Raw genomic sequence first — 22,782 nt, forward strand, 5'->3', positions numbered from 1 at the left:
CTAATGTACAGCGTATGCAAATAGAAATTTATACAGTACACTTTAATCATTGAAAGAGGTTTACATTTAAATGGTGATAGACTTGTATCTTATTTTTGAAATAATTTAATAAATTCTTTGCAAATTTTTGTACATCAGTAGGCTACTTTTACCTGCATATATACAGTACTTCACCAATATTAATTCAAATGCAAAACAGATGGGCTCATATTTACAAAGCAATCAGAAACCTTCAGGCATTGAAATGGAAAGGCCCCACTTTTGATGTACTGGTGTTTGCCATGTTTTGAGAACTTGTCATATCAAGGATTTGTTCATAAAACTCCTTATATTTTCACTATCCCATATTTAATTTTCTCTCAAGTACAGTTCCTAATGTATGTGCTCATATATTTTTATATTTGTATAACCAGTACAAAGTCGTTGCCTATTTGAATGTTTACTTCAATGTTTATTTTTAAAAAAGTCACTATTGATCTAATATTCAAGGAGAGTGCGTGCACATATAGTAAGCCTTCTCAGCATTTCCCGCAGTTGCATGCCATAGTGTCTACGGAGCAACCAAAAGATCAGGCTCACTATTGAAAATAACAACCCAGTCTAATCCAGAAACAAAAATGAGGGGGTGGGGAGGGGAATCAATTGATGATATACTCATATTTAAAATATTTCTGAGGATATGTGCAAAAATACTTAACTTCAGGCACACACACATACACAAACTAGGACTTTAAAACAGTCTGCAGATTTGTAGAGTATGTTGAAGAAAACGGAATAGATCTTCCTTTTTCCCCACCCCCCCTTCCATTGTACTGGACAGCCTTGAATTACAATATCAAATCATTCCAATAAAACTGAAATGTCATAAAAAGACAACAGAACAGAAGCTAGTGAAGCTAAAACAACTGTGAATGGTACCACGGATAAAGTGTGAGGCCCCACGTGAAAGAGTAGTAGAGCAAAATTAAACATGAAAATCAAATTTTATAGTACATTAAAAGTGACAAGAAGTGATAATCTGAAGAGAGGTTATAAAAGATCAGTCGTGTGAAGCAGGGAATTTCATGTAAGTGGAAAAGGACAGAAATTAATGTGGCATTTTATACTTTGCAAATGAAGAGGCTGCATGTTTGTGAAAATTAGGGATAAGATTATGTGGGGACATAAAATTAGAAGTGTGCAAGGAAAGCAAATAGAATTAAAATTGACAATGCAGCTAAATCTCTAAGACAGGTATAACATTCTGGAGGTGTGTTTTAAAGAGGTAATCAGTCTGGTGTGACTCTATAGTCACACCACGCAAGGCCAGTTTCCTTCCATCTAGAAATTCTGTTTCCTTGGATGCTGGACTGCACTTCTGCAACAACTTTTATAGGACAGAAATGCTGGGTTTAATGTTGCCCTTCAGGAAATGGATTTCCTTTTGGTAAGAAGAGGAGAGTTTATTCTGCTAGATGGGTATAAGAGAAGTTTTATTATCTGTTCACTTGTGGGCGGGAGGGGGATTAAAGAAGGCTAGGCTGCAATTGTTACAAGTACTCAGAGTAGAGAAGGAAACAGATGATTTGTAAAAATGTCCATACAGGCCCAGGTTAAAGCACAGGCACTCTAGGCCTTCACAAACTGAGTGCAACTGGTGCCCTGAAGTATCCCTTAGTCTGCAGACTGCCTGAAACAACAGCTCTGAGAGATATGAGGTGCTCCATTCATTTCAATGTGATGTTAACTCCAAAACCTATTGTTATGGGAAGCCCCACCACCAACAGTTTGACAGAGGACGGTGTGCGGCAGAAGCGGAAAGTGCAGTGGACCTGGTGTACACATCCACACACCCACCCAAGCTGATACATCCTAGATGCTATGTTAAGTACTAGTCCCCACTGTTTAAAAAGAAGAGGGAACATCTGCTGCCACCCTTGCTACTTTTGAGATGGGTGTGTGTGAATGTCCGTTGCTGCTCCTGTCTCTGGAAGCAAGGGAGACTTCCCTGCCACAACTACTCCCTGCAAGGGTAGAGCCACCAAGAGTCTTGTGTCCTGGCACACCTTGTTCCCCAAATTGCTTCCATCTTTTTCTGTGCCTGTAACACGGTGCTGTTGTTTAAAAGAGATCTACAGCAAATTAATGGAATAAAGTTTAATGACTTTAGAAATGCTGCAAAGAAAGTTAGAAGCATTTTTTCAGACAACTAGTCTGGGCTCTTTAGGACAAGTAGCACTTGACTGAACAGAGCCAGCAAGCTCTTGGGAAAGGCATCTCGTATTGAATTAAGCTGGAGCTGTGAGAAGATGCAGTTGCTATGGCAAAAAGAAAGATGCATTTGTGTCCCTATGCCTATGTTTTCAGAGAAATTATTTCAGAGAGTTCCACTTCAGAAATAAGTTTCAAGAAGATGAGATAGTGGAGCATGAAGAGACTTGGCAACATAGCAAAAATTATTTAGAGGAGGAGATTCATGCTTGTTAATTGGCGTTTCCATCCTAAAAATAAGCTACTAATGAGGTAGTGCAGAGATCAATGGTAAGTCTCTCTACCCTTTCATTATTTACATTTAAAAACAATTCGATAATAAAGGCAAGATTTTTGATGCTATGACACTGAGCAGCTCCATAATACTGGAAAACATAAAGGCAGATACTGAACATGTGCAAAATTTAATGGCTGTCTAATATGTTGGTCAAAAGAGATTTGAGGGATGACTGTTTACAGTATTCTTTTTATTACAGTAGATTATATTTAGTGAGATGCAAGGCATATGCTATATGAAGAGCACAAATGAACATGTGGCTGAAAGGGGTATATTGGCTCAAAATGAGGTGAAATGTAAATCATACACAGTAACAGGAAAAGATCAGGCTCATTCCCATCAGCTGGTATCAGGGAGATATTTGTGAACTAACCAACACATTGAACCTATGAAAGGGATCAATATGATTGAGTTGAATAGTCCTTCAAGTGGTTTAATGTACAGGGAATTAAGAGTAAAATTATTTTGGGCAAAGTCTTAATTAAAATAAGTAATTATTAAAAATATAATTTATTATATTTTTTTTTGGTAAAAGAAAAGTAGAGGATAATCAACATGTTCATGGGAGAGTTGAATAAATTACTACCCAGAGAGGAGAAGCAGAGACAGGTGTGTGGAGGATTGAGTGGAATAGTCCTGAAGGGGAGGAGGGAAAAGAAGTGGTAAATGGATTGTGAGCTCGCTCTTCCTGATTCATATAGTTTGTAATCTATACAGAAAGAGACAAAAAACCTGAGACAAAGAGTGTGGTGAAATGGTGCTATTAATAACTAAAAGGGTTTTAAAGTTATTTTTTCTCCTAATTTCTTCTGCAGCAGAATCTTGCTAACCTGCACTTTGGTAAACTGTAAATACACACTAATGTGGAATTTTAGTTTTGCAATTTAACTTCTAAACCAATGGAATTCTGCTACTGTGTTGAGACAGCCCAGTGTAGATGATGTCATGTTCCCCACAAGCCACTAGAAGAATACCAGTTCATCTTCCGGCTTCTCTGCTATCTGTGCCAAAGGTGAGAGTACTTATAGTTAACCATTGGATCAGGTGCTCTCCCCGAACATTTTCTAGCCCCCAAACCTCTCTAATTTGCACTCCGCTGTTCGTGCAGGTCAGTGAGGTTCCACTGTTTGTGTTTGCAGCATCTCTGTTTTTCAAATACTCTCTCAACTGTTTTCAGAGTAGCAGCCGTGTTAGTCTGTATCCGCAAAAAGAAAAGGAGTACTTGTGGCACCTTAGAGACTAACACATTTATTTGAGCATAAGCTTTCGTGAGCTACAGCTCACTTCATCGGATGCATCCACTTGCATCCGATGAAGTGAGCTGTAGCTCACGAAAGCTTATGGTCAGATAAATTTGTTAGTCTCTAAGGTGCCACAAGTACTCCTTTTCTCTCAACTGTAAAATTTGGCAATCAGTATTGTGAATTTAAAAAATTCAATTGATATAGTGCATTCTAGAGTCACGCTGCAAGGAGTTCCACTTCTAAATATTTAGCAAATAACTAGTGCTGGTTTGAATTAATAAATATCCATTTTAAATATTACTCCTATTATGGATTAGTTTCCTTATTTCTTTTATGTATAACTTGGCTGATTCTACATTAAATAAAATACAAATTATTCTTGCTTATGTAAAACAAAGCAATTTCAACTGGTTAAATTTAGATGCTAAAAATGTATGTTTAAATAATACTAGAAACTATAGATTTTTTTTCTTTTCATTCTGTATCATTTTACATTTCCTGTAACTTCAAGTGCTTGAATTTTGGTACTTAAAAAGTAAGATAGTGATAACTAAGCCTAGTTTAAGAAAGATTACTCATAGTCTGACACATTTTAAAGGAAGCAACACATTGTTCTGTTCCAGGAAAATAGTAACTTATCAGACTTAAAAAGGGCTCCAGGTCCTCGCCCATTTTAAAATACCTAGATCGAAAGCTTTTCCCCAAAAAAGTTTAACTATGTCCCACGATTAAAGAGACTTCAGTTTATTACTGTCACAAACATATCCCTTAAAAATGCAAAATGTTCATTAGAAACATATTTATTTGTTTAAAATAATTCACTCTAGTTACATGAACTTTTGTGGACCATAACACTTAGCCAGACATTCTTCAACCATATACATTTTACTTTCACTCTAACTTCATGAACCATTGTATCCTTCGTTTTAATATGCAGGGCAAATGTCTCTTTGTTCCCTGAAAATAGTTAATAAATATTTTTGAACCATTGAAATGTTTTTATGATACACAGAGAGCAATGAAGACTTAAATGCATGTTTGTTAATTGTTACATCTAGGAAAATTTGATTTGTCAAAGATATTAAAATGTAGCTAAGTCTGCATGAGAATATCCTTTCTTAGAATTGCATTTTAGGTTCCTTTTCCCTTCTTTGGGGAAGGGAGAAGAAGCAAATTAATTAAATACTAAAGTAACTTATAATTAACACTTCGCTATTAAAACATAGTTGAACAGTCTGATCTTTAACAGAGATCATCTCCATTGAAAAGATGCTGTCTTTGCCACCACCAAGAATAGCTCTACTTTTAAAATTAAAACAGTTGTGTTCCTTTATATGGAGAGTAAAATACTTCTTTTTCCTGTATAACAAAGTGCTGTGTATTCAATCAAGGCTTCATTTAACCCCTTAGTGATTTCTTCAAACAGGATTATTAGAACTGTGAAGACAAAGCTTATGCTTTTTAACTGACTCAGTGCATTGAAAATACTGGAAAACACAGGTATTATAACATGTAGACAGACTCTTAAGAGATTTTTTTGCAACCATTTTTACTATCTGTAGGTTTAAACTGTAAATCATTTAGTTATAATGGAAGCTCTTTTCAAGTCTCCTTGCTAGGTGCTCCCATATAAGTGATCTTTAAGAATCAACAAAACATTGTCACATACTGAGTACTGTATACAAAGTACTGCAGTAATTGAGCCCCATGAGATTCTTTCATACCTACGTCATAACTTGCTGTACTACTGTGCGTTCATGAGAACATCCTTGATTTCCACAGTGTATTCTTTTAAGCAGCCGTCGTAATTTGTGGGGAAAGTTTTTGTTAATATATCGGTAGAGTAGAGGCATTACAAAACTACTTGAGAAAGCCAACAGTTTTGATACACTCTTGATAAAAGGTAATACTCGGATGTAATTCTCATCTGTAAGTTTTCCTTGAGCATTAATGAATGTGTTTACCAAAAGAGTTACATAGTAGGGTGTCCATAATGTAAACTGTGTACAGACTGTAGCAATCAAAAGCCTGTGGACTGAAGGATCTAATCTTCCAGTGTCGTGGTCCAGTGGTGTAGCCTCATTACGTATTCGCAAAATTAACACAAATGCATACAGTACAGCAATAGCTGGTACGACATACCCAATAAAAACCATAATGGCGTCTGCTGCTTCTTTGTTTTGCATCTTGGAACATTCAATTATTTTAGTGGATACATGATTGCAGACGTAGAATAAGAGAGATGAAAAACTTGTAAGCATAGCTCCTCCCCAGATGAACCCACAGACATGTTTTGTGTTGTACACGCTTGACATATAAGTTCTTGGTAAAGCACGTTCAATGTAGTAGTCCAGGCTGAGCAATGTAGTAGAGTACATGATAACTAAAGATGAAATATTGAATAAAATGAGTAATGTAATATAAACTTCATTGTTAAAATTCCAGATGGCCCATTTTGTATTGGCAGGTCCTAGAAGGTATATTGGTGCCATGGCACTGATGATGAGGCCAGCAAATCCAATATTGACAAAGTAAACATCAGGCATTGTCATAGTTGCTTTGTTACAGAGATTAACCAGGACCAGCAGGGCATTGTAACAAAGGCCAACTGGAAAACAGATGATGAGGTAGAGTAGGGAAAAGATGAAAAGAACCAGATGGAAGTCATGGCAGAGATGCTGGTTCTCACTGTTCTTGGTACTGTTGAAAGCGTCACAGCTCCACATAGTGATCTTAACTTTTGTATCTTCCCTTCTGGTTACCAGCTTTTCTGAAGGGAGAGAAATATCAAAAGTAAATAAATTGTTCATGTTTTAAATTCTAATAAAAATAGAATCCAGGCATGAAGAAAACATCTCAGACACAATACATGATCATTTTATGCGCTATAAATGGCTAAAATGCCTGGGCTCTTGTTAGTCTAGAATAAAATTGTTTATGGCCCAAAATTATGTTTGAGGAATTTTAGTACATGTGCTGAATTCTTAATACTAATATAATGAATAGTTTGTTATAGGGCACACAAGAGAAGTTAACACAGAAGCTATACCTCTCAAAAAGAAACTCCAACAGATATATAGTACAATGCATTTGACTACTATTACACAGCACCCTTAATAAACAAGCACATTACGGAGGGAACCAATAACAAGCTGGAGAAAAATAGAAGGTTTTAAGATTAATTTTAAAAAAGTAGAAGTGACATGGAGAATGGACTGTAGAATTCTGTATGGTGGAGTCAGCATAAATAAGAGAGTGATTTCCCCAGCAGAGAATGGTAAGAAGGGAATAGACATGAGGCCAAGATAGATCAGAATGGGAGGTGGGAGCAGGTGGCTATTAGGCCAGTAGTAAGGTGGACCAAGGCCACAAAGAACTTTGAAAACTAAATGTATTTTTAGTGTTGTTTCCAAATAAAGGCGTCAAATCTATGAACACTTAGATACTTTACCCATTGATTTCAGTGGGACTACACATGTAAGTAAAGTTATGTATGTAGTTCAGTGTTTGAAGGATTGGGGCCCAATTTATTAATTGTTACCTTCCTTACGTAGAGGATAATTTCAGAAAATATAAGTTTTTTTTGCAATAGCATTTTCAAATATTCCTTTCTCAGTTTCCACATTTCGCATGATTTAGTTAGCGTTTTGCCCCTATTATTAACATTGAAAACTGTAGTTTAATGAGAGAGATGGCTACTTTTCCACATTGTGTCAAATATTGCACTATATTACATTTATAATGTATATTTCAAAAATGAATTCATTTCTTATAAATTATGGCGGGCATAATGCCTTTTCCATAATATTAATTAAAGATTGTTAGCTTACCATGATAAGCCTAATGTGAGTATAATGTAGGAGTTCAGAGAGGCTTGGTGTCCAGCAACTTGAAACATGCGTCTCAGAGATGTCTTTCAAGTCTCTACTTTTCCTAACTCATACAGAATATACATAAAAAGGTCCTTATTATTTCCAACATAAAGAAAATACTGAAGTCAGCACTTCAAATAAAATCAAGAAATGTATACATTGACACTAAATACAAATTGTAATGTTATAAGAGCCGGGTATCAGGACAGTCTCACTTCGTTCCAGAAGGGTAAGAATTATATACCCTTCCTCTTCCTGAATTGCTTGAACTCTTTAAAAGGAACCCTGATCTTTAAACTCTTTAAAAAGGTCCCTGTACACTAGTTTGTCCAGCTACTCCATGCTTAATAAACATAAGGATAACTTTTCTTCTAAAACCAGTTTTAATCTAAAAACAAACCTAAACGGAAGCTCTGTTTGCAAAAGTATGGAAATAATCTCCCTCTAACATTGTAAAAATGAAAATAACCATGGCTGTGGTATCAGCACTGGTATTCCCACAGTACTATATTGTTTTTAAGCAGAACTCCCCACTGAAGTACATGGGGAGTTCTGTTTAAAGATTGCCGACATCTGTCCCACAGTGTTGATCTGCATGGGGGTGATCTTATATGTCAAACACACAAAGCGAGAGTTAGATGCTCAGCATTAGTTTAAATTCTTTGTTTTTAATGTATGAGAGGGAGAGAGTGTGGGGACACATAAGCACACTTTATAAAAAGAAATAAAAGGGAGACAAGATGAATCAAATGTGTAATAAAGATTTCACAGTTGAATTAATGTCACTAGACAGCATGTTTAACTGAATGAACTGCCTTGGATTGAATTACACAATATGAGTTTTCTAAACACAATAGGGCGACATTTGGCTCTCAGCTTCACAGGTGTAATTCAATTGAAGTGTCAAAGGAGTTGCACAGCATTTGACTCTGAGTCTGTAAGGTTTAATCCCCATACCTATTGCTGCTGGTTAGTGTATGTGTTTGTATTTCCAATTACCTGTATCAGTCATGCTCTTGCAGTAAAAATCAATCCAAAAATAAAATCTTTTCAATTAGGAAAATGAATCTCTTAACTCACTTTTAAGAACTCACTTTTCTCAGAAAACCTTTTTTTTTCTCTCAGCGGAAGTACAAGGTAAATGTTTAATAATTGTTTAATCCTAGTTTTCCTTCATCAGTGTTTTAAAGTAGTTTTATTTTCCTAGCTGATTGCATGTTTTTCCTTTAGTGTGTTCATAAACTACAGCATTACAGTGGTATACAGTATCTTAGGTTTGTTTAAGTTGTCTCTTAAAGCGTGATATTATCTTTGAAAATCTAAAGCAGTCTAGTTCCTTGTACAGGAAGTGTACACTATTTTAAATATGTTGAAAAAATTGCTGGTGACAGTAACCCCAAGTCAACTCATTACATTTTCAGTGAGTTGGTTCAACTAATTTTGCAGACTGAGAGCTGGACACTGCAAATGGATCCACCCAAGTCTACCCCTGCACCCATGTGGAGCCCCACTGACTGCAGGGGAGCGATGTATAAACATGGGTTTTCCCAGGGAAATCCATTTTGTAGGATCTAACTCTAAGTGGCTAATAGTTATTACCCCAGACTAAATTACATCAGACACAGAATACTTCCCTTTCTATTGTCTCATACTGAAAAGAGTGCCATTTTTATCTCTGCATTTAATGTTTGGTTGTGCAAACGTTTAAAGATTAACACCATTATGTTTATATCCTTTAAATTAAGTTAAATTTAATGCCATACTTCTATCATAGGAACTGTAGGCAATTTTTTTTTTTGTCCAGTAATTTTCTTGTGAAATTACAAAACTCTTATTAGAAATGAACATAAATGAACTGATTCTAAAGTCCATTATAAACATACTTTCTGGGGAAATATATAGTTAAAAGGTGTCTACAATACTAGAGAAACTACTTTTTTGAAACAAAAGCACCTGGTTTTTAAGCATGCTTATTATTCACATGAGAAACTACTGTACCTATTGGATATACAACTATAGTGTCCAATCCTGCATTCCTTATTCAGCCAAACCTCCTGATCATTTCAAAAGGAGTTTTGCCTAAGTAAAGACTGTAGGACTGGGTCTTTAGGATGCTTGAAACTGAGTTGTCTCACTTGGATAAATCTGAAGCAGTTATTGTTCAGTTTTAGATCAAGTCTCATGCATAAGTAAATCCTGTAGTTCCCCCCATATGTTTTATTTTGACTGTCTTCCCCAAATGCCCTCCTCTCCAGCTTCCCTTTTTATACACTAGTATTATATTTTAAATTTAATGCCCAGTTCTAATTTTATAAAACTCCTTACCCACTACTTCTCAATTTCTGCTTGTCTTTCACTTTCTCATGGCCCCAACTTTATTTCATTAGCTTTGTTGTAAAACATTTTAAACTCTTACCTTCAGTTCATGTTGCACACTCCTCTGTACTTCAAGGTCCAAACACAGTTGGTAAGTAACATTTCAGAGAAAGGAAGTAGACTCAAAAGGTCTGTCTTGTTCCTCTGTGAAAACATTGTGATCTCCTATCAGCAGAACACATACAGCGTGGTATTTTCTGTGCGTGCGTGTGCTGCACTTGTTTTTCCTCTAGTAAATTACTCACAAAGTTTCTGCTTCACTTGGCAAGCTACTGTAGCTCCTCCCTTTCTCTGTTTACAGCCATTTTCAAGAAATGAGAAGCCGTGCTCAAAGGGGAGTGAACTGCTGGATTAAACTGCTAAATTTTAGGGCTTCAGGTTTACTAATAAAGCATACAGGCTCCTGGAGCACTCCGGTTTGTTTGGTATGCAGACAGTCGCATTTGTATTTTTTCTCCCTGTTTAAGAACCTACTTCTTTCTCATTAAATGGAAGATTTAACTGGCTTGGCAACAATTGTTCAAGGATGTATGCAGTGTTTGACTTTGGAAACTATAATTGAGAAATTCAGTTTAAGGTTTTATTTTTGTAGGAGATGCATCCCAGATAGTACAGCATTTCTAAATACAGATTACAAGATACAGAAGTGTCCCTACTACTTACATAAGAACTAGTATGTATTAGGAGTTAATAAGAACAAATTCAGAAAATTTACTTTCAGTTTGGAGATTGAATATATAAAAGACATTGTAGTGAAATGTTAATGTATATTAGTGAATATATAACTGTATATTGCAATGGGTTTTGTGCAGGCATTTATATTCTAATTTTAAAGATTAGGAAATGGAAAAATTAATGTTCTCAAAGCACTTTTAATTCGCCGTGTGTGTGTGTGTGTGTGTGTGTGTACGGACGGACAAGGTGGGTGAGGTAAAATCTTGTTGGTTCCCCTTCTGTTGGTAAGAGAAACAAACTTGTGTATGGATGGATGCATGGACAGACAGACAGACCTGCCTTAAAACTGAGCATTTCTGAGAGCTGAACTGTGCTGGCTGAACTATGGTTTGGAATTTAGCTTGTACTTCATTTTTACTCTAGCTGTTCTTTTGTTTGTATAGAAGCTGCTCAGTTAATTAAAATACTTTTCCCAGATGAAGCAAAACAGAAGGATTTACTGCAAAAAAGAAGCTATTACCTGATTTTCAATGCACATTTTAATTGACAGTATCAACCAAAAGCAAAATATTGCTTTACTTTTTGCCTTCACTTACTTTATAGCTGTGCTTCAAATGCTTTGGTTTCCCTTATTGTTATGAGGGATTTATTCATCTGTATAGATTCTCTCTAAGATAGATAAACAGGCTTTCAAACAGTGATATTTTAAAGTTTGATTATTTTTCATTTAACTTAAAAAAAAAAAAGCGCTTCAGCCATGAGACACTGGAATTTTTGCTGTGTAAACTCCTAACCTTTTGTCTAGAAAATAATCTTTTGCTTAAACTGTAGATTTATCATATATGTGTGAAATAGCTAAGTAAACCAGGCTGTATGAGCTTTGATAACTCATATTCACAAGTTAAAATATTGACTGTCAATCACCTCTAATTTAATAACCAGTAATTTAATCACCTCTAATTTAATAACCAGTAAATTAATCATATGTACTTTTAGGTCTAGGACTCTTGCACATTACTTACCTGATCCTGCATTATTTGGAGGTCTCTAAACTCCTGTTGGCTTTATAGAGATTGAAAAGAATATTGTATAATGGGAGTGAAGGTGCATAGCACCTTACTGGGCTGTATAGAATTTCTTCAGATCAGGCTTGAGATAACTGGAAAAAATTGTCAGAAGTGTTGCGTTGATACTGTAACCCTAGCTTGATAGTTAATCAAGTGTTTGTATAGCACTTTGAAAATGCTAAGTGTTATTGATTATAATTATGGGTGCTTTTCCCCCAGCATTACCAGTCACTAGTCCAGTGGTTCCCAAGCATTTCATGCCGCACCCTTCTTTGAGCTGAGGGTGGTGGTGTGGTTGAGTGCTGTCCCTAAGGGGAGGGAGTTGCAGAGCAAGCATGTGCTGCACTCACTCCTCTGTGGCCACTCACTCAAATTTGGTGTAACCAACTCCTCTCAGGGTGGCTGGGCGAAACCTGAGAAGCGCCACAACTCCTGTGCACCAAGGGCCAGAGAGGGAGCCGAGCTCAGCCAGTCACATGGGACAGGAGCTGCTTCAACTGGAATGGCATTTTGTTGGTCAAAGCGGGACAGTCTCCTGATCTTCCTGGCACCCTTTCATGACCTCTGCTGGGGGCATGACCCACAGTTGGAAAACGCTGCACTAGTCACTTTTACTTTTGAAAATAAAAGTTTTACCCCTGAAGGAGAGAAGGCAGTGATTACCTTGGGTGCCACTATTGCCAAGCTGATAACCAGGAATCTCTTGAATGTTTATTTTATGCTTGTGCCATAGGGATTAACAGAATAACAGTTTAATGGATGTATAAGAAGGAATGGCTTAAAACTATATGGAAATATCTATACTCGATAAAACACTTTGTAACAGTAAGGGCAATGAGGCCCTAGAACAGCGTTCGGCAACCTTTTAGAAGTGGTGTACCGAGTCTTCATTTATTCACTTTAATTTAAGGTTTCGTATGCCAGTAATACATTTCAACATTTTTTAGAAGGTCTCTCTCTATAAGTCTATATATTATATCACTAAACTATTGTCATATGTAAACAAGGTTTTCAAAATGTTTCAGAAGCTTCATTTAAAATGAAATTAAATCGCTGATCTTACGCCGCCGGCCCGCTCAGCCTGCTGCCAGCCTGGGGTTCCATTCACCTAGGCCGGCAGCAGGCTGAGCGGGGCCGGCGGCCAGGACCCCAGACCGGCAGTGGGCTGAGCGGGGCCGGCGGCCGGGACCCCAGACCGGCAGTGGGCTGAGCGGCTCAGCCCACTGCCACTCAGTCCGTTGTTGGTCTGGGGTTCCGTCCACTGGCTCCTGCCAGGCAGGGTCCTGGCTGCCGGCCCCACTCAGCCTGCTGCTGGTCTGGAGTTGCAGCCCTGTCCGCATAGAGTAGGTACCTACCTTCTCCCTGGTTCTAGCCATTCTCTTCCTCTCTCTGCACTGAGATGAGGGTGGGAGTGTGCTGAGAACAGGGCTGGGAGTGCAGGAGGTTTGGGTGTGGAGCGCTTACCTGAGCAGCTCCCATTTGATGCGAGGGGTGCAGGAGCTCCCGTTTGGTGCTCAGGGTGGGAGTGGGGATGTGGGGGGTGCAAGAGTCAGGGCATGGGGTGTGGGGGGGCACCGGAGTTAGGGCTGGGGTTGTGGGAGGGGGTGCAGGGGTCAGGGCAGAGGGCTGGGGTGTGTGGAGGGGTGCAGGGGGTCAGGGCTGGGGGTGCGGGCTGGGGTCATGGGGGTGCTCCCAGCCCCCTGCCCCTGAGCAGCTCACGGCAGGGGGCTGGAGGGGCTATGCCCTGATTCCACCCCCTTCCCCAAGGGCCCCGGAGCAGAGAGCTCTCTGCGGCTCCGCTTTTACCTCTCCCCCACTTTTACCTCTCCTCCTCCGTAGCAAGGGCCATGGCCGCAGGGAGGGAGAGAAGGAGGGGCAGGAACCCAGTACGCTGAGGGAAGAGGCAGGGGAAGCTTGTCTGCCCTGCAAGGAGAGAGCGGTGGACGGGGGGCAGAAAAGAGAGGGCCGGGCCGGGCCGGATTTTTAGTGGCACACTGCTGTCAGCCCGGGTCCAGCAGACAGCAGCGTGCCATTAAAAATTGGCTCGCATGCAGTGTTTGGCGTGCCATAGGTTGCTGACCCCTGCCCTAGAAGCACAGATAAAATGCCTTCAGCATTAGTGCAGAGGAGAATCTTGCTTGATGCAGGGTGTTGGGCTGAGTAACCCAAGAGGCCTCTTCCAACCCTGTAATTTATGATTAAATGGTGCAGCTGGTGACCAGTTTGACTGGTGAGGTACTTGTAATTGTTTGTATGATATAAGGCTGGTGGTATAAGGTAATGAATTGAGTGCAGTATGAGAGAAGCATCGAACAAGTGACTCATTCACAAAATACTATTGAATCTAATAATAGGTTTCAAAAATACAAGCGAAAAGGCCAGAGTTGGCCACAAGGTGGAACAGAGTAATTTCTCCACAACTCCTGCAATCATAACTTATTTTGGCCCAATCTTGAGAAATGCTGAGCACCTTCAATTCACTGGTAAGACCTCATATGGAATAATGTGTACAATTTTGGTCAGTCATGTTCAAAAAAGACAAAATTAAATTGGAACAGGTGCAGAGAAGAGCTAGTAGGATGATTAGGAGAATAGGATGGCCTGTCCTACGAGAGGAGACTGGAAGAGCTTGGTTTGTTTAGTCTAGCAAAATTAAGGCTGAGAGGGGATATGACTGCTCTCGATAAATACATTGTGGGGAGGGGGGAAATACCATGGGAGGGTGAAGAGCTGTTTAAGCTAAAGGACAATGTTGACACACGAATGAACGGATATAAAGTGGCCATGAAGAAATTCAGGCTGGAAATTAAAATGTTTCTAACCATCAGAGGAGTAATGTTCTGGAACAGCCTCCCAGTAGGAGTTGTGGAGGCAAACAACTTAACTAATTTAAAGAGAGAGCTGGACAAATTTATGAGTGTGACTGTATGACGGAGTTGCTTGTGATGTTAGGGGGGAGGACTCAGTAGCCTGGGGGCTCACTTCCAGTTTGTTTTATGTTCCTAAATGTTCATGATTCAAGGTTACAGCTGGCCACCAGCAGGGGTCAGGAAGAGATTCCCACTTCTCCCATCATGCATGCATGTTTGTTTTTAAATCTCCTTCCTCTAAAGGATCAGGTTGGCAACCGCTGGAGATGGGACATTGGTCAGGGTGGACCAGGGCTCTGAGCTAGCACCAAGCATTCTCTTTGGCTGGTTCTTGCTCACATGCTCAGTGTCTGATAGCCAAATGTGTAATTGGGAAGGAATTTTCCCCTAATTCAGATTAGCAGTTACTTTGTTTTCTTTTCTTTTTTCATCTTCCTTTGCAGCATGAGGGTGCAGGTCACTTGCCAGGCTTATCTGGATATATCTCACTTAATCATTTCCCAGCCATTGTGGGGTCCTCAGGTACTGGTGCACCTCGGTCCTGTGGCAGAGAATAGTCTAGTCTCCTGTGGGCTGTAATACATTGGTCTAATATCTGTTGTTGTGTTTCGTGTGTGGGTGCTGGGGGGTGTTGGTGGTCTGTGATATACAGAAGGTCAAACTAGGTGATCTGGTGGTTCCCTTCTGGCTGTAAATTATGAGATTGACTCCATGACACTTATTTTTATTAAAAAAAGTAAAGCTTCCAAATTGTATATATAGCTAATATTTGCAACCTTTTGTTTCTGTTACTGTGACATTTGTCTCCTCTCCCCCAGTTGTATTGTGCCTCCTTGTCCTTATTTAGATTGTCAACTCTCTGGGAGTTTATATATGAACAGGGCCAGGCAAATGAGGCTCCAATCATGACTGGGTCTTGTGAAGACATTCCTATAACTATTTGGTAGAGAGAAAAACCATAATCTATAAATGACGACAAGGGTTTTTCAAGATGAGCATTCCTGCTGAGTGTTCTCTGTAACACTGCAGCATGTCTGACTCCAAAAATGATTAAAAGTATCTCAGTTTGTTTTATTCAGCAATGAATACCCATCAGAGGGTATATTCACTTTCTTTTTTCTCTTTTATTCTTTCTTTGGTCTGTTTCTCTCTCCTCCTCTCGCCCTTCCCCATTCTTTTAAACTAAAATACGAGAACATTTCAGATAAGCTCAGTAAAATGGAAGATTGCTTACAGGGAGAAAGACAAAAGGATTGATTAGTTTGGAAACCACAATAACAACTGCCAAAGGGCATGTTGCCAATTAAACTGCATTATCTCTGGGACTAACTGACAATGTGGTAGCAAACAGTAATCTGGAAAATCTTGAGAACTAAGCAGGGTTGGCAGTTGCCCAGGAAAAACTAGTTTAGGACATGGTGCTGGTAAATATCCGCTTAAACCGGGAAACAGAAAAATAATTGCATCGGTGTCCAGTAAATTCTGCAAGCATCGAACGAATCTGTTCAAACTTTGGATACATCCATTCAAAACTGAGGAACAGGCTCAATCTGTCCACTACGTCAAAGCTGGTCTTCTGCTACAGAATGCTGCATGGCCAAATGGACCTGAATTGGCGGTCTGCAACCCTGCACGCCTCTGCTTAGTGCTTCGAGCCTACAATTCTGCATTATTGTCATTTTCACATAATGAGATGTTTTTGACTTTTATTCATATAATATTGAAAACTGAAATATGAGTCATGACAGACATAACTTCACTGAGAAAACATACCAAAATATATGCTGACATTCCGATATTCAGGATTATAATTACATATATTACTATTACACCCACTGCAGTTTTACTTTTTATTTTACAATCCTAAATTAATCTAGGAATCTACTGCCTTATGTAACTACAATTTGAATATGTAACTAAAACTTAGTGTGGTGTTCATTAATGAAACAATTTTAAAAACAGAAAATGCCTTAAAATGGGACTAACTCGTTTTTCCCAAGGCAGTAAAAACCATGATTTTACCTGCTAAAAACCACCATGTCATGCCATCCCTAAAACTAAGCCAGGCCCTAGGCCAAGTGCACATTTTGGGAGTTCCTGCCACCTGTGGAACCCCCAATTTTACTGACCACTGAAGATCAGACCCCTTCGGTTTTTAAATAATATCAGAATAGAAGTCTTAAACTGTAGGGGCTCCCATATCTCGCTACGCCAAGACTCCACAGTTCCTTTACCTAGCTCTGGGTCAATAAAGACCCAATATTTCATGAGTAAAAAGCGGAGAAGACAACATGATTGAATGTATACAATTCTGATCTCTTTCTGACTGCTGAGATCAAATATTTGGCAACCCACTCAACTTAAGGGCGCATATGGGAAAGTAGATTTCTGTTAATGGGATTTACTCAAGTGGCCTAGGCTAGAAAAAAAAGTGAGATCCTTACTTAAGAGCTTCTTCCTAAAGGAAGGCACTGCAGCCTCTGCTCCTTTTTTCCCAGAAGGGTGTGGGGGAAGTTATGTATTTTGGAACAGAAGGACACAAGTTCTGTGTATTTTTGTTTCTTATATTCTTCCTTTCAGCAAAGAAACCCATGAAAGGAGAGCAGGGACAGGAAAAAACCACTAGGTAGACCTGGTGAGATTCCTGCAAAGCATGCCTTCAGGAGGAGATGGGAGGGCTGTTTGAATTGTCTGGCAATGAGACATCCCAACATTATGGATCTGGGGAGCTATGAGGAAAGGTCCCAAATCCATGGCAGTAGAAGCCATCCAGTAGGGACATCTGCTCTCCAAATGACTCTGCTGGTGATTCATTTATTTACTTACATACTACTTGTCAATATGACTCCTGCAGGGGTTACGCTACCATTGGCAGCATCCCTTTGCAGCTGCTCAGTAGCAGCAGAGGTGATTCTGTATGAGTTAACTCCAACACACACCATTATGTTTTATTGACTTAGCCATTGGCTGAGTAGGAGATGGCGTCAAGGAGTCCCCTCCCTCCCCCAGGTAACGTGGGGTGGGAAGGAGGCAGGGAGAGCATGGGGGGGCCCTGGGCTGAGGACAGGGCAGGGAGGAGACGTGGGGAGGTCACGTGTCCTCCCCTTCAGCTGGTACCCACCCCAGTATGGCAGGGCACCAGTCATCTATACTTTTCTGATTTGGTTTTAACACCAAAACTCAATGGAGCCTCAATGTGGGGAGGTGACTGCCCCTCTTCTCCCATTTAGAATGTCTGAGAGGTGTTTTCCTCCCCGTCTCCCCCACAGAGAAGAGCACACTCCTGACTTGAATGCCTCATATGCATTTTTGCATTATGCATTTATGACATTTTTGCAACGTAACAATTTTTTGCAGCAAAACTGGAGATCCTTGGGGTTTATTTTTGTACAAATCTAAAGAAACAACATAAGTAATATAAGTTAAACAAAAGCCGTGTCCGTTAAAGTATGCAATCTTTGCACAGTGAATACAGATACCCATCCAGCAAGTCAGAACTTACTTAGTATGTGGAAATGGAAAAATATTTTTTATTATACACAAAGATTTATTGGATTTTATTTTCACAAAACTGTCTTAAGGAAAACAAAGTATTGTCAAGTATTCGTCACTTCTGTAGTACTTATTTCCAAACTCTATAGTCCAGCATAATTTATATCTTAAATAGTAATAATAACTAGAAGCAGTGTAGAGCAAGAAAACTAAACTCTTCACATGATGATGAGGGAGGCAACCTAGTGACAGAGGATGTGGAAAAAGCTAATGTACTCAATGCTTTTTTTGCCTCTGTTTTCACTAATAAGGTCAGCTCCCAGACTGCTGCGCTGGGCATCACAAAATGGGGAAGAGATGGCCAGCCCTCTGTGGAGATAGAGGTGGTTAGGGACTATTTAGAAAAGCTGGATGTGCACAAGTCCATGGGGCCGGACGAGTTGCATCCGAGAGTGCTGAAGGAATTGGCGGCTGTGATTGCAGAGCCATTGGCCATTATCTTTGAAAACTCGTGGCGAACCGGGGAAGTCCCGGATGACTGGAAAAAGGCTAATGTAGTGCCAATCTTTAAAAAAGGGAAGAAGGAGGATCCTGGGAACTACAGGCCAGTCAGCCTCACCTCAGTCCCTGGAAAAATCATGGAGCAGGTCCTCAAAGAATCAATCCTGAAGCACTTGCATGAGAGGAAAGTGATCAGGAACAGCCAGCATGGATTCACCAAGGGAAGGTCATGCCTGACTAATCTAATCGCCTTTTATGATGAGATTACTGGTTCTGTGGATGAAGGGAAAGCAGTGGATGTATTGTTTCTTGACTTTAGCAAAGCTTTTGACATGGTCTCCCACAGTATTCTTGTCAGCAAGTTAAGGAAGTATGGGCTGGATGAATGCACTATAAGGTGGGTAGAAAGCTGGCTAGATTGTCGGGCTCAACGGGTAGTGATCAATGGCTCCATGTCGAGTTGGCAGCCAGTATCAAGTGGAGTGCCCCAAGGGTCGGTCCTGGGGCCGGTTTTGTTCAATATCTTCATAAATGATCTGGAGGATGGTGTGGATTGCACTCTCAGCAAATTTGCAGATGATACTAAACTGGGAGGAGTGGTAGATACGCTGGAGGGGAGGGATAGGATACAGAAGGACCTAGACAAATTGGAGGATTGGGCCAAAAGAAATCTGATGAGGTTCAATAAGGATAAGTGCAGGGTCCTGCACTTAGGACGGAAGAACCCAATGCACTGCTACAGACTAGGGACCGAATGGCTAGGCAGCAGTTCTGCGGAAAAGGACCTAGGGGTGACAGTGGACGAGAAGCTGGATATGAGTCAGCAGTGTGCCCTTGTTGCCAAGAAGGCCAATGGCATTTTGGGATGTATAAGTAGGGGCATAGCGAGCAGATCGAGGGACGTGATCGTTCCCCTCTATTCGACATTGGTGAGGCCTCATCTGGAGTACTGTGTCCAGTTTTGGGCCCCACACTTCAAGAAGGATGTGGATAAATTGGAGAGAGTCCAGCGAAGGGCAACAAAAATGATTAGGGGACTGGAACACATGAGTTATGAGGAGAGGCTGAGGGAGCTGGGATTGTTTAGCCTGCAGAAGAGAAGAATGAGGGGGGATTTGATAGCTGCTTTCAACTACCTGAAAGGAGGTTCCAAAGAGGATGGCTCTAGACTGTTCTCAATGGTAGCAGATGACAGAACGAGGAGTAATGGTCTCAAGTTGCAGTGGGGGAGGTTTAGATTAGATATTAGGATCCCAGCTGTATGGAGCATATGTTAACTTCACAATATCCTTCTGGCCCATTTAAATCAACATTGCTGCATTAAAGCAGCTCAACCCTTTGCAATCGAAGTTGACAAAAATGACTTCTATCCTGGATAGTATGGGCCAAATTCAACCCTAGTGTGAGAAGCAGCAGGTCCAATGATTCTAGTGAAAGTATAACAGAATTAAATTGAACCCTGTGACTTGGCATGGAGGAAACTACAGTTCTTCCTTAATACAATCTCCATTTTGTTAGATTCACCTGTGCTTAGAATTTGAGACAGGGAACACTGATGAAACTTGGCATTATTAAGCCATTCCCAGTAGCTGTTCTGCTGCCAGTTGCAAAAACTGACAGGAGGTGCAGAAGGCAGTTTTCCTGAAATTGAGCCACTTCCTATCGCTAAAGTGAGGTATAGCTGACCTGGTGACTTATTAGGAGTGCATTACGCTGGCTCCATAGGAAACTCCTGTTGTGAAATAGACTCATTCTCCAGCCTCAGCCTGCAAGGGCGCAGTACTGAATAAAGGTTTCCAGGAAATGCACCAATACAAACAGTATTTGTTTTCCACATAATGGGTATAGAAATTGGTAGGTAACCAGTTTTGATTTGGTTTAAGGTCTGGAAGGAAAATTCAGCTGCTGGCTGAACAAGTAGAATACCAATGATGACATGACTCTAAAATGTACCATGTCTGTTGTATATAAAATTATTGTCCTGTTAGTTGTCAGAGAAAGTCTGAGCGTTTTTTTAGGATTTTTGTTTTTGGACACTGAGTGATCTTTAATTTTGCCAGGTATCTAGACTATAGATATCGTTAGCTGCCATTATGAGGTCAGTTGTGAATTTATTTATTTCATGTTATAATTCCAGCTGTGACTGAATACTATTTTAATTTATTTAATTTGAATATTTTGGGAACAGGGTAATATTTTAATACACATGCAAAAATAGCCGTTATTTTGTAAACTGTTTTGGGCGAGGGACTTTTGTTTTACTGGTTTCAGAGTGGTTGCCATGTTTAGTCTGTATTGGCAAAAAGAATGAGGAGTACTTGTGGCACCTTAGAGACTAACACATTTATTCGAGCATAAGCTTTTGTGGGCTAAAACCGACATGCATCTGATGAAGTGGGTTTTAGCCCATGGAAGTTTATGCTCAAATAAATTTGTTAGTCTCTAGGGTGCCACAAGTACTCCTCATTCTTTTTGTTGTTTTACTGTGAGCTTGATCCAAAACCCATTGAAGTCAGTGGGAGGACTCTTACTGATGTGAGTGAGCTTTGGATCAGGCTCTATATGCCTTTGTCCACCTGGATGGAATCCAGCCTGTTCTTCTTGTAATATTTCATCCACTGCCACCTTTATTCAGCATGACAGTAGGTAGCTAACAGTGAACTGATAAAAAGAAAAGGAGTACTTGTGGCACCTTAGAGACTAACCAATTTATTTAAGCATAAGCTTTCGTGAGCTACAGCTAATGCATCCGATGAAGTGAGCTGTAGCTCACGAAAGCTTATGCTCAAATAAATTGGTTGGACTCTAAGGTGCCACAAGTACTCCTTTTCTTTTTGCGAATACAGACTAACACGACTGCTACTCTGAAACCCGTGAACTGATATTTACTCTGATAGATCATCAAAAAAGTTACAGCTTAGCAAAATCCCATCTGTCACAGATCCTACAGATTGCCCCTTCCTGGACACCCAGGGGAGGTGAATCCAAGCCTCTGCCACTCCAAATCCCCAGGGTATTTCAGCCACTGCCCCAGTGTCAGGGTCTCTAAGCACAATCTCAGAGTGCAGTCCTTCTATCTGGCATCATTCTTGAGTGTTGGAACTGGCTGTCCAGCCACCTAGCCTCTCTGGGGATAGCACTGACCCTGCAGACACACTACCCTCCCAGAACTCCACCCCAAAAGTGTGAAACAATCTAGTTTACTATTTAACTCTCTCAGGTTGCAGCCGATGAAGTGAGCTGTAGCTCACAAAAGCTTATGCTCAAATAAATTGGTTAGTCTCTAAGGTGCCACAAGTACTCCTTTTCTTTTTGAGAATACAGAATAACACGGCTGTCACTCTGAAACCTGTATTCCTGCAGGCAGGCAAGCAGGGTCCTCCACTCCCTTGCCTACCCAGCCCCCTGAAAGCAGCCTCCCTCATCTTAATCAGCTGAAAAATGGCCCTTGCGCCCAGTGCTATGCTTTTATACACTGCTGCTGGGGTTACCTGCTTCTTTTGTTGTGCCTTTTGGTAGTTTTCCACTGTTCTCAACCCTCCTCTCCTTTCAGGCAAGAGGAGGATGTGTCTTTTCCCAGCTAGAGCAAACCCATTGTCCAAAGGTGTTTAACTTTGAATAGCCCATCATTGAGTGCTGATCACTCACCATCGTCTCTGGACCTGGCAGAGAGATGACACAATTCTGGGGGATCCACATACATATAGGCTTTCTATTCGGGTTGTCTATTAATTGCAGTTAACTCATGTGATTAACTCAAAAAAATTAATCGTGATTAATCACAGTTTTAATTGCACTGTTGAACAATAGAATACCAATTAAAATGTATTAAATATTTTGGATGTTTTTCTACATTTTCATATATATTGTATTCTGTGTTGTAACTGAAATCAAAGTGTATATTATTTTTATTACAAATATTTGCACTGTAAAAATGATAAACAAAAGAAATAGTATTTTTCAGTTCACCTCATACAAGTATTGTACTGCAATCTCTTTGTCATAAAATTGCAATTTACAAATGTAGGGTTTTTTTGTTACATAACTGCACTCAAAAACAAAACAATGTAAAAACTTCAGAGCCCTACAAATCCACTCAGTCCTACTTCTTGTTCAGCCAATCGCTAAGACAAACAAGTTTGTTTACATTTACAGGAT

The 22,782-nt window shown here is 39.9% G+C and overlaps 2 protein-coding genes across 14 annotated transcripts in view; one reads left to right on the forward strand and one right to left on the reverse strand.

Moving 5' to 3' along the window:
* CHLSN (cholesin) overlaps positions 1 to 22,782 on the forward strand; it is a 242,284-nt gene that overhangs the window by 74,210 nt on the left and 145,292 nt on the right. Inside the window, exon 1 of one of the 7 annotated variants that reach the window (XM_073362056.1) lies at positions 10,313 to 10,444. The exons of the other annotated variants lie outside the window; for them this stretch is intronic. Coding sequence (XP_073218157.1) covers positions 10,334 to 10,444 — 111 coding nt within the window. The 5' untranslated portion in view covers positions 10,313 to 10,333. Of the gene's footprint in view, positions 1 to 10,312; positions 10,445 to 22,782 lie in introns of those variants that run through there. 7 annotated transcript variants of the gene reach the window in all.
* Positions 4,554 to 22,782, reverse strand: part of GPR146 (G protein-coupled receptor 146) — a 66,470-nt gene continuing 48,241 nt past the window's right edge. For 2 of the 7 annotated variants that reach the window (XM_073362046.1, XM_073362049.1), the window contains 4 exons: positions 11,291 to 11,363; positions 10,060 to 10,163; positions 7,602 to 7,704; positions 4,554 to 6,541 (listed from right to left, as the gene is read on the reverse strand). In XM_073362046.1, coding sequence (XP_073218147.1) covers positions 5,496 to 6,497 — 1,002 coding nt within the window. In that variant the 5' untranslated portion in view covers positions 6,498 to 6,541; positions 7,602 to 7,704; positions 10,060 to 10,163; positions 11,291 to 11,363 and the 3' untranslated portion in view covers positions 4,554 to 5,495. Of the gene's footprint in view, positions 6,542 to 7,601; positions 7,709 to 10,059; positions 10,655 to 11,290; positions 11,364 to 22,782 lie in introns of those variants that run through there. The other 5 variants (XM_073362047.1, XM_073362050.1, XM_073362051.1 and 2 more) reach the window with 5 other exon arrangements.

This window comes from Lepidochelys kempii, chromosome 10 (genome assembly GCF_965140265.1).
Source record: "Lepidochelys kempii isolate rLepKem1 chromosome 10, rLepKem1.hap2, whole genome shotgun sequence".
Lineage (NCBI taxonomy): Eukaryota > Metazoa > Chordata > Testudines > Cheloniidae > Lepidochelys > Lepidochelys kempii.